Source organism: Babylonia areolata, chromosome 21 (assembly GCF_041734735.1).
Source record: "Babylonia areolata isolate BAREFJ2019XMU chromosome 21, ASM4173473v1, whole genome shotgun sequence".
Classification (NCBI taxonomy): Eukaryota; Metazoa; Mollusca; class Gastropoda; order Neogastropoda; family Buccinidae; genus Babylonia; species Babylonia areolata.
The window spans coordinates 15928150-15941143 of record NC_134896.1 but is presented as its reverse complement, the minus strand read 5'-3'; the positions used below and the strand labels follow the sequence as shown (position 1 = coordinate 15941143).

Here is a 12994-nt window from a genome sequence, read left to right as displayed (position 1 = left end):
AATACGCACGTCACTAAACGATCAGTGACGTCCTGGATGTGAGGAAACAAGGGCGTTGTGATGAAACAAGGAGGATGTGAGGAAATAAGGAGGATGTGAGGAAACAAAGACGTTGTGATGAAACAAGAAGGATGTGAGGAAACAAGGACGACGTGAGGAAACAAGGACGATGTGAGGAAACAAGGACGTTGTGAGGAAATAAGGACGATGTGAGGAAACAAAGACGTTGAGGGGAAACAAGGACGATGTGAGGAAACAAGGACGTTGTGATGAAACAAGAAGGATGTGAGGAAACAAGGACGACGTGAGGAAACAAGGACGATGTGAGGAAACAAGGACGATGTGAGGAAACAAGGACGTTGTGAGGAAATAAGGACGTTGTGAGGAAACAAGGACGTTGTGAGGAAACAAAGACGTTGAGGGGAAACAAGGACGATGTGAGGAAACAAGGACGACGTGAGGAAATAAGGACGACGTGAGGAAATAAGGACGACGTGAGGAAACAAGGACGATGTGAGGAAACAAGGACGTTGTGATGAAACAAGGAGGATGTGAGGAAACAAGGACGACGTGAGGAAATAAGGACGACGTGAGGAAATAAGGACGACGTGAGGAAATAAGGACGACGTGAGGAAACAAGGACGATGTGAGGAAACAAGGACGACGTGAGGAAATAAGGACGACGTGAGGAAACAAAGACGTTGAGTGGAAACAAGAACGATGTGAGGACACAAAAACGATGTGAGGAAACAAGAACGATGTGAGGAAACAAAGACGTTGTGAGGAAACAAGGACGTTGTGAGGAAACAATGAGGATGTGAGGAAACAAGGACGTTGTGAGGAAACAAGGAGGATGTGAGGAAACAAGGACGACGTGAGGAAATAAGGACGTTGTGAGGAAACAAGGACGATGTGAGGAAACAAGGACGTTGTGAGGAAACAAGGACGTTGTGAGGAAACAATGAGGATGTGAGGAAACAAGGACGTTGTGATGAAACAAGAAGTATGTGAGGAAACAAGGACGACGTGAGGAAATAAGGACGACGTGAGGAAACAAGGACGATGTGAGGAAGCAAGAACGATGTGAGGAAACAAAGACGTTGTGAGGAAACAAAGACGTTGAGGGGAAAAACAAACAAACAAACAAGAACAACATAAAGACTCACAGGCGGAAGAACCGATAAAGAAAGCGTCCAGGGCTGGCGAGTTGGCGCCGTTGATGGCATCATTGGCGTTGTGGCAGTCGTATGTCATGGTCTCGGTGATGTTGTACCATTTCTTGCCGCCCATGTCGATCACCGTTAGGTTCTCGTTCTCCAGATAGCACACATCGCCCACCTTGGTCACGTTCAGACAGGGTTTGTCCTCGCCGTTGTAGAAAATATCCCCGGTCTGAGCAAAGAACACGGAATGGGTTTAGGTTGATCATGGATTGTGTGACAGCACGTTGTTCGCTATGAGGACCTTTCTGTCCACAGTGGAAAAAAAAGGGAGGGGGTGGGGGGGTATGGTATGGCCTCGTGATAAGATCTGATGGGCTGTTCAAGACCATCCTTTCAGAGAATAGTGTTGCAATGGAGTGGAAAATGAATAGAGACAGACAGCGAAAGAAGTGGACAGACAACAACATCATTGAGTGGAAAAGGAGGAGTTTCGCCGGAATTCAGGCCCTATCCCACGACCGTCAGAAATTGAAATAAGCTGGTGATGTGTTCAGTATGCAGTGCAGCGCCCGCCCCCCCTTAACCAAGCCAGGTTACGGTACCAGTGACAGTACGAGTGAGGTGATGGGAAAGGATGTTTCAGGACAATGTGAGGTCAGTACAGGATAGGACAGGGCAGAGCAGGGCAGGGCAGGGCAGGACAGGGCAGGGCAGAGCAGGGCAGGGCAGGACAGGACAGGACAGGGCAGTGCAGGACAGGACAGGACAGGGCAGGGCAGGGCAGGGCAGGGCAGGACAGGACAGGGCAGGACAGGGCAGAGCAGGGCAGGGCAGGACAGGACAGGACAGGGTAGGGCAGGGCAGGGCAGGACAGGACAGGACAGGACAGGGCAGTGCAGAACAGGACAGGGCAGGGCAGGGCAGGGCAGGACAGGACAGGGCAGGGCAGGACAGGACAGGACAGGACAGGGCTGGACAGGGCAGGGCAGGGCAGGGCAGTGCATGGCAGGACGGGACATGAGATTCACGACAGTGTGATATAACAGAGAGGACAGGGGCTTCACTCCTCTGGTTGTAGAGTGGAAGGGGAGGGGGAGATTATAAACGTCCAAACCCGTCCATGTGTTGTTCCGCCAACCCCGCTAGCCTCACTCCCTCAGTCAGGTGCTTGGCCACCACCACCACCACCACCACCACCATGACATCATCATCACCACCACCATGGCATAATCACTACCACCACCACCACCATGGCATCATCACTACCACCACCACCACCACCACCATGGCATTACCACCACCACCACCACCATCATCATCATCATCACCATGGCATCATCACTACTACCACCACCACCACGACCATTACCATCACCACCACCATGACACCACCACGATACTATCATCTCCACTACCACGACACCACTATCATCATGACCACCTCCACGACACTACTACCATCATCTCCACCACCACGACACTACTACCATCATCTCCACCACTACGACACCACCACCATCATCTCCACTACCACGACACCACTACCATCATGACCACCACCACGACACCACTACCATCATCTGACCACCACCATGACACCACTACCATCATCTCCCCACCACGACACCACTACCATCATCTGACCATCACCACGACACCACTACCATCATCTGACCACCACGACACCACTACCATCATCTGACCACCACCACGACACCACTACCATCATCTGACCACCACGACACCACTACCATCATCTCCCCACCACGACACCACTACCATCATCTCCCCACCACGACACCACTACCATCATCTGACCACCACCACGACACCACTACCATCATCTCCACCACCACGACACTACTACCATCATCTCCCCACCATGACACCACTACCATCATCTGACCACCACCATGACACCACTACCATCATCTCCCCACCACGACACCACTACCATCATCTCCCCACCATGACACCACTACCATCATCTGACCACCACCACGACACCACTACCATCATCTCCCCACCACGACACCACTACCATCATCTCCCCACCACGACACCACTACCATCATCTGACCACTACGACACCACTACCATCATCTGACCATCACCACTACACCACTACCATCATCTGACCACCACCACGACACCACTACCATCATCTGACCACCACCACGACACCACTACCATCATCTGACCACCACCATGACACCACTACCATCATCTCCGCCACCACGACACCACTATCATCTCCACTACCACGACACCACTACCATCATCTCCCCACCACGACACCACTACCATCATCTGACCATCACCACGACACCACTACCATCATCACCACCACCACCATCACTGCCATGACACCCTCACCCTCATCAGTTCCACAACCATCACCACCACCTCCACCACAACCACCACGACCACCATCATCATCACCACGACACACCACCACTACCACGACACCACCACCATCACTGCCATGACACCCTCACCCTACCATCCACCACCACCACGACACAACCACCACCACCATACCACCACCACTACCACCACCACCACCACATTATACATACTGACCTTGTTGTTGCCGCCAATCCCTGTGCCCTGCGAGTCCGAGCAGAAGGTGGTCATGGAGTTCCAGGAGAGAACCACCCGCCCGTCTCGCCCGTCCACAATGGCTGTGGGTCTGCGGGGGTTGCCTTCCTCCTCTATCTTGTACTCCACCTGCCAGCCACCAGCCGTCGTGCCGTTCAGTTACATTAATGATGATAACTAATGATGATGGACTGAGAGTTTTGTAAAGCGGTGTAATACACGCAGAAGCCACAGTTCTAATCGCTTTACAAACCCGATGCATGAAACAGCCGAATGAACACATACAATGAAATAGAGATATAGAAAAGTAATCATAAAAGTGATAAAAACGCACAAGCTGTGAAGACAACATCCGTCATAAGAACTTCAAATGTACTGCTGACATCAGGACAGGGCTATGTGTAAGATTTTCTTTTGTGCTCACACACACACACACACACACACACACACACACACACACACACACACACACACACACACACACACACCTACCCACCCACCCACACAAACACACACACACACACACACACACACACACACACACACACACACGAACACACACCCCTACCCACCCACCCACACAAACACACACACACACACATTCAGAGCACCTGATAGCCAGGGAAGGCCTGGTCATCTTTGTCAACGAAGATCTTGAGGTCCACCTTGATATCCCGAGCCTGGTCCTCGCGGTCCCCAAAGTCCTTCAGCACATTGTCCACCGCCTCGCTGGCGTAGATTATGGGGCTGCCGTCCGTGTCCTTGTCAATGTCCTGCACAGCACGGCGCAGTAGTTCACTTTGGAACGTGTCTCTTTTACTGCATATTGTTTCGTTGTTGTTGTTGTTGTTGTTTGTTGTTGTTGTTGTTGTTTTTGATACCGCACAATTATTAACTAAAGTGCGTATCTCTTTTACTGCACAATTTTTAAGATTTTTTTTCAGTTCTGTTATGGTTTGTTTGTTTGTTTGTTATACCGCACAAGTATTAACTTTAGAACGTATCTCTTTTACTGCTTTTGTGTGAATAGAATAGAATAGAATAGATTTTATTGTCATGAAACCGTAAGGTTTATAAGACACAATTGCAATGGTAAATGAATGAACGAATGAAAAACACACAATTTATCAATCAGTTAATGCGGTAAATTGCAGCAGCATTCATACACAAATTTTCCTAATCTTGTTTGTATATATTCATCATCTGTTAGCATCACCTGACTGGGAATATGTCCTGTGTTATTCGAATTTTTGAATATCCTTTAAAAATTGTTGCCTTAAGGTTTTATATTTAATACAATGATCAAGAAGACGGATTTCGTCTTCCAGGATGTTACACTTGTTGCACAATCTGTCTTCTAGTGGAATATTTAAATATCTACCTTTCTCAATCTTTAGGTCATGCGCGCTTATTCTGAGTTTCGTTAAAGCTTGTCTGTGTTTTGTATCTGATATATTTAAAAGGTAGGTTTCAGTTTTGTACTCTGCTACAATCGTATTGTAAAATTTTAGCTTTAATGTTTTTTCTCTTTTCTCTTTCCAGTATTTGATATATTCATTTTCTAATTTTTTATACACGACGTATTTCAGTCTATGTACGTGTGTGTGTGTGTGTGTGTGTGTGTGTGTGTGTGTGTGTGTGTGTGTGTGTGTGTGTGTGTGTGTGTGTGTGTGTTTTATACCGCACAAATGTTTACTTTAGAACCTGTCTCTTTTACTTCATATTGTTTTGTTGTTGTTGTTTTTGATACCGCACAAGTGTTAACTTAAGAACGTATCTCTTTTACTGCGCAATTTTTAAGAATTATCAATTTCTGTTGTTTTGTTTTTTCAAATACCGCACAAGTGTTAACTTTAGAACGCATCTCTTTTACTCTGTGTGTGTGTGTGTGTGTGTGTGTGTGTGTGTGTGTGTGTGTGTGTGTGTGTGTGTGTGTGTGTGTGTGTGTGTGTGTGTGTGTGTGTTTTATACCGCACAAATGTTTACTTTAGAACGTATCTCTTTTAAAGCTTATTGTTTTGTTTTTTGATACCGCAGAAGTGTTAACTTTAGAATGCATCTCTCTTACTGCATATTGCTTCTGAATAAAATATATGTATGATAATAACCTGCCATTTAACAATTTATAATGATGTTATAGAAGCATTTCTTATTCCGAAATTGTGTTTCTTAATATGCATGTTATTCTACAAAGTGCGCGTCGTTGGGTGTGTGTGGGATGGGGTGTGTGTGTGTGTGTGTGTGTGTGTGTGTGTGTGCGTGCGTGTGTGCGTGCGTGCGTGCGTGCGTGCGTGCGTGTGTGTGTGTGTGTGTGTGTGTGTGTGTGTGTGTGTGTGTGTGTGTGTGTGAAATGTACCCGCTCTGCTCTATTACTTGCTTGTGTGTATTTAGCTTTATGTGTTGCTTTTTTGGGATGTCTCATGTCCAACTTTTGTCATGCTGTGTGTGTGTGTGTGTGTGTGTGTGTGTGTGTGCGTGCGTGCGTGCGTGCGTGCGTGCGTGCGTGTGTGTATGTGTGTGTGTGTGTGCGCGCGCGTGCTGAACTTGGCTGTGGGCTGAGATGATGTGTGGGGAGAGTGACGAGCCTGTGGATGCACAATTTGATTTTGATTTCCAGACGGATGAATAAAGGTAATGTAGGTAGAGATCACGAGAGTGCTGACAATTCAGTTCCTCGAAGATATATAGCGGTGTCAGTGATACCCATATACGCAGCATACAGAGTCGCTCATGATACCCACACTCGCAGCATATGGCGGTACTCAAGATACTCGTACACGCAGCACACAACTTTCGTTGTTATAACGTTACTGCATTACTGTGTACTGCACTGAGCTCCTTCTGACCATCATTTATTTGGGGGCGATTTGCACGTGCATACGAACCTGACATGTGTGTCACAAGGTGGTAACATTTCCAGTACAATACTCTGTGTGTGTGTGTGTGTGTGTGTGTGTGTGTGTGTGTGTGTGTGCTATTTATCTGTTCGGCTTGGTTTTCTTGGGGCAGAATAGGGTGGGGTGGGGGAAGGGTATACGCTGTGAATGAACGGGTATCCTAACACTGACAGAGAAGTTAATCTACACCCGCAATGGAGTGGGGACCGGAGTGGGGCTGGGGCGGGGGGAGGGGGATGAGGGGGGCGGGCTGATTTCGGTTCTTTACCCAAACTCCCTCCCTCCCCCTCCCCCTCACATCCACTCATTCCAACACACATAACTTGGCCAGGAGGACAGTTTGTGACTTTGGCTGATGTCTGTTTTTTTGTGTGTGGACATTTCATTCTATTTCTTTATCTATTTGCTTACTTTTTTATTTTTTATTTTTGGATTTATTTACTTGTTTATTCGAATTTAGTTATTCTTTTTTTTCCCCTCAGGGCCTGACTATGCGCGTTGGGTTACGCTGCTGGTCAGGCATCTGCTTAGCAGATGTGGTGTAGCGTATATGGATCTGTTCGAACGCTGTGACGCCTCCTTGAGTAACTGAACTGAACTGAACTTACTTCTTAGAACTTAAACATTAATGTGAAAACACTAGAACAAGTATTGCTATAAACCGAGATAGGTTCAGTAAACACTTTCTATGTTCGTTCGTTCTTTTGTTTAACATTTACCTATTCTTACCTCTCTCGCATAATAAACAGATCATTTCATATCTTGGAATCCTTAACTGCCGCTGATCCTGAATTGGTAACTTAAGGCTGCTCAGTCTAAAATAGCAATATATTTCGTTTGGCAGATGAGAACATTACAAGATAGCATCAAAACAAAAACCATCTTTAATCATTCTGGACGTGATGCCGATACACCGTTTTCGTATCAATGTTGACGGACGCAATAGCCGAGTTGTTAGAGCGTTTGACTTTCAATCTGAGGGTACCGGGTTCGAATCTCGGTAACGGCGCGTGGTGAGTAAATGGTGGAGATTATTCCGATTTTCCAGATCAACATATGTGCAGACCTGCTAGTGCCTGAACCCCCTTCTTGTGTATACGCAGGCAGAAGATCAAATACGCACGTTAAAGATCCTGTAATCCATGTTAGCGTTTAGTGGGTTAAGGAAACAAGAACACGGCCAGCATGCACCCTCCCGCAAAACGGAGTATGGCTGCCTACATGGCGGGGTAAAAACGGTCATACACGTAAAAGCCAAGTCGTGTACATACGAGTGAACGTGGGAGATCCAGCCCACGAACGAAGAAGTATCAATGTCGGTTCCGCTGCTGTAAATATATTCACCTGAACAAAAACTCCTGTGGCGTCGATGACTTCCGCCCCGCTGGGGTCTGTCTCGATGGTCATCTGGGTGTCGTACACCTCCTTTCCTCGGTAGATCTCCTTCATCTTCCACAGCCGTGTCCCCTGCACTGTGTTGCTAATTTCGCCCACCTGCGGTCATACATATACAAATACCTTCAAGGACAGATTGGAAGAATGGGCCATGCCTAAAATATTAATCCTGGAATAAAACAACGGTGGAGCGATGGCCTAGAGGTAACGCGTCCGCATAGGAAGCGAGAGAATCTGAGCGCGCTGGTTCGAATCACGGCTCACCCGCCGATACCCCCCCCCCTCCCCCCGCCCTCTCACTAGACCTTGAGTGGTGGTCTGGACGCTAGTCATTCGGATGAGACGATAACCGAGGTCCCGTGTGCAGCATGCACTTAGCGCACCTAAGAGAACCCACGGCAACAAAAGGGTTGTTCCTGGCGAAATTCTGTAGAAAAATCCACTTCGATAGAGAAAACAAATAAAACTGCACGCAGGAAAAAATACAAAAAAAATAGGTGGCGCTGTAGTATAGCGACGCGCTCTCCCTGGGGAAAGCAGCCCGAATTTCACACAGAGAAATCTGTTGTGATAAAAAGAAATACAAATACAAATATCAATGCACACGCCGCACCTGTAATCACCAACACATCCTCCCTTCCACGAACAACGCGACCTTCGCGAGACCCGGACCCAAGCACTGAAACAACTTGAAGTTAATTAAAGGGAAATTAACAAATAATGAGGCCAGGAGATGAAATGATAACAAATAGTAAAGAGCGGTAACTCTCTCCATTCACAAGGTACACAACTTCAAGTCAGTGCTCCTTGCGCTACCGATTCAGCTAGCACATAGGTAAATACCTTTTTATATATATACCTGTGTGCTAGCTGAATCGGTAGCGCAAGCAGCACTGACTTGAAGTTGTGTACCTTGTGAATGGAGAGAGTTACCGCTCTTTACTACTTGTTAATTAAAGGGAGTCAGCCAAAAGGTCGTTAACTCTCTCCATACGAATGGCGAAAGAGACGACGTTAATAGCGTTTCCCCCCAATTACCATCATGAAAATATTGCAAGCGGAAGGCTCTTATACTGAAGAGGTGAATGTTGACAAAGAATACCACAATTCTGACGACGGAAACTAAAGGTTGGGTCATTCAGACACCCACTGGACATCCGAGGGGTCTGTGTAGAGGAGAAGAGAGGACTGGCCGCACTGAGTGAGTTAAACTCGGCTCTACTACTACTGCTACTACCACTGGTCATTTCTGATCTTCATCTCCATGTAGAGTTAAATCAAGTGTGCTTTATTATCTCACAGGGGAAAATGCACTGTCGCCTCATATAAAAGTGCGCTAATATCCTTTTTCAAACATACCAGCATTCATATTTATCATTTAAAATGAAGTCAAACGGAACGTTACTTGTAAAATGTATACATCACATAGTCACAAACTATACGTCGACGAATGGTTTTACAATTACAGATCAAACAATCTCTCTCTCTCTCTCTCTCTCTCTCTCTCTCTCTCTATATATATATATATATATATATATATATATATATATATATATATATGTGTGTGTGTGTGTGTGTGTGTGTGTGTGATAAAAAAACAAACACACACACACACACACACACACAATCCCGCAAGAACATGACTTTTCATCTTGTTTTGTCGCTGTATCGGACTTATTATTAATGTTATCATTATCATAATTATCATTATCATTCTTTATGTGTTGTTGTTGCTGCTGTTGTAAGGACAGGGTTGGAATAAAGTTTTTGAGTCTTCTGTCCTGAATATGACTGCGTGCGACGGTCTTTCTGTATATCCATGATTCCCGTTTCTCCATCAGATTTCTTTCTTTCTCTGTTTATTTGCAGGCATTGGTATTTCCATATCCGCATCAAAGATTTTTCTCCTTCACTTTTTTTTCCCTTCTCTGCGTCTCTGTCTGTCTGTCTCCCCCCCCCCTCTCTCTCTCTCTGTGGCTCTGTCTCCACCTCTCTTTCTCTTCCTCACCCTCTCTCTCGCTCGCTGTCACTCACTTCTGTTTCTTTATGTCTCTGTCTCTCTCTTTCTCTCATCCCCTCTCTCTCTCTCTCCCTCCCTCTCTTGTGTGTCCTCTCTTGTGCGTCCTCTAGTGGTCACAATCAATCAGTTGAATTCAGTTCATGTAGTTTAAATCCAGATAGGCTACCATGTGGTGCAGATTTTGTCTCAGTGTTTGTGACGATCATTGATTTTTTTTATAAAACCTCATGTTTCACTGATAGACCTTAAGGCTTCGAGACAATGATTCTGTTTCTGCCGTGCTCTGTTCTGTTCTACATTGAATATTCTGTTCTATATCCTGTTCTGATCTATATTCTGTTTTCTATTTCATATTCAGTACAATTCACTTCTGTTCTTTTTCTTGTATTCTGTAATCTATTAATCACTCTAATCCATATTAAGTTATATTCCTTTATGTTCTGTTCTATTGTATTCTATTCTGTTCTATATCGTATCCAATTCTACTCTATTCTATCCGATTTCATTCTATTTTGCTGACCATTCTGTTCGAATTTCCAGTAAAATCGACTGTTCTATTCAATTCTAGCCTGCTTTGTTCTATTCTACTCTATTCTGTTCTGTTCTGTACCTGAAAGTCGGTCTCGGGGCCAGCCTCCATGAGGTTCCGGACAGACAGTCTCCGTGCCTCCCGTCTCGCACGGTGGGAGGTACCACCCAGGGTGGCCACGATCTTCTCCAGCTGCGTCTTGGCATCCACCCGCTTCGCTCCCTCCGCCCACCCCGGCAGCAAGGCTGTACAGGATGGGATATAAGCGTACAGTTAGGCCAACAGCTAAGTGAGAGCTGTATGATGAAAGGTTTCTCCACTGCAACGGGAATTCCCCATTTACAGCTTCGTCTTTAGTGAAGGACTCTGACTCGATTGAACTGACTCTAAGTACTTCAGCCTTTGGGGCGCTGCTAGCTGGCCTTTGGGGACCATCCCAGCGCCGACTGTTCTGGCCAAGAGAGTAGGGATGTAACTTAGGCAAGACACTCTCCGTTATATTCAAGTTTTTTTTCCAGTTAGTCGGGACAGCATTATATATTTTGCATATTCAAATTCTAGCCCAGGTAGTCGGGACAGCAATTGCTCCCTCTGGTGATGGTCATAGTCGGACACGACTAACTATTGTACATACACTGGACAGAACAAAGGGCAGACAGGAATGAAACTTGAGAGTGGGATGTTCTGTTTCTGTTTCTCTCTCTTTCTCTCTACTGTGCAGAGTCTATTTTGCTTGTAGTCAATCCTGTACAAAACACAAGATGATGAGTCGTTAAACCACGGTAGCCTCCGACTGCTATAGATAGAATTCTAGAGCGTTCTCATTTACATTCTCACAGATCAGTAAACACGTAAATGAATGAATAGATAAATGAATAAATTCTCATTGGGTTTAGAAAGGAGAAAGTTCTCTTACGTTCAAAGACGAGCAGTATTCATCCAGAAGAGGGGATTAACAACAAACAAAAAAAGTACAAAAAAACAAAAAACAAAAACAAACCCACAACAAAACAAGTTACAAAGAAAAAGATCCGGTATCGTGGTTAAATATCAGTGTGTGAATTCACATCACCGAACACAGCCAGTAGTTCACAAAATTTTAATTTCAAAACTCATTTATTAATAAAGTTCAAAATGGCTTGTCTTTATCAAGATCAATACAGATTCAGTCTGAGGGTCATTCCCGATACAGACCCTGAAGTAGACGACTAATCTGAGCACTTGTTAAGCACTTGTTTCGGAAAAGCTTTCTTTCATGTTTTAAATTTTCAAACACTTCGTTTCAAACGTGCGCTTTGTAAATAGATAGAGATATTCAACAGAAATATTTCATCTTGTGTGTAGTAATAGACCGTGCATGACCTATAAATGAAGATCTTTGCATGTCTGTTTCTCGAAATGAATGCTGATGCTGTTCACTGTCTTTATTTTTCGCTTCTTTTGTATTTGTGTGTGTATATGTCTATTTTGTTTACTTTTTTGTTGTTGCAGTTCCTTTATAGACTTTCTTCATTTCTGCCTGTCTATCTATCTAACTATCTGTCTGTCTGTCTGTCTATACAAGTCAGTATTACTATTATTTTAGTTATCCTCTTTCATGTTCAGTATTAACCTTCAAACATTTCCATCATTGCCTTCAATGATAACATGATATTCTCCAGGGACATTTAAAAATAGTAAAGAATAAAAACAACAAAAACAAAAAACACGACAATTGCTCTCACTGCTATTCATTACTCACCCACAGTGATAAAACAAACGAGCAACCTCATCGTCACTTGAGCAACAGTGTCCTGAAAGAGCTGCAAACACACTGGCACCACAACCTGATCCAACCTCCCACTGGTTCTTATTCATCTGAGTCCAGAACTAGAACCTCCCCTCCCCTCATGAACTTGCCTCAGCCAATGGTTTTCGTTTCCTCCTCCAGCCAGCTTTGGGGTGGGGTGGGGGAGTTGTGAAAGGGGCGGGGGGTTGGAAGAGGGAGGGACTCGTCTACGCAATGGCACATTCACGACACCTTTTCACCCCATTAATAATGATATATATATAAAACACCTATAATGACACACAGGGTCAATCAACCAGAGGCGTAATCGGCCCGAGAAATAAATAACAAATTAGATTTGCTCTTTGGAAATGTCAAAGGAACAATGATTATAATTATCCTCCGGCAGCAAAAAATCGGGACCATGAAAGCTTTTTTGATATGTTTACCGGCGACCAGAGGCAGATAGGACACTTACTTTGTAAATGTATGCAAGAGTGCAATATACGTGTAATATATGAATGTGTGCTGGCATATCGTTGGCAATTAACACGTGGTGCTTACCAATTATAATGATAGTGGTCAACAAGGGAGGAGGGTGGCAGAATGGTTAAGACGCTC

The 12994-nt window shown here is 45.1% G+C and overlaps 1 protein-coding gene across 1 annotated transcript in view; it reads right to left on the bottom strand.

Moving 5' to 3' along the window:
* Positions 1–12485, bottom strand: part of LOC143295811 (elastase-like) — a 20221-nt gene extending 7736 nt beyond the window's left edge. The window contains exons 1-6 of the mRNA XM_076607444.1: positions 12347–12485; positions 10687–10850; positions 8006–8155; positions 4376–4537; positions 3747–3893; positions 1167–1392 (exon numbers count right to left, since the gene is read on the bottom strand). Of these exons, the coding sequence (XP_076463559.1) occupies positions 1167–1392; positions 3747–3893; positions 4376–4537; positions 8006–8155; positions 10687–10850; positions 12347–12377 (880 nt within the window). The 5' untranslated portion in view covers positions 12378–12485. The remainder of the gene's footprint in view (positions 1–1166; positions 1393–3746; positions 3894–4375; positions 4538–8005; positions 8156–10686; positions 10851–12346) is intronic.
* Between the last annotated feature and the right edge of the window lie 509 nt (positions 12486–12994).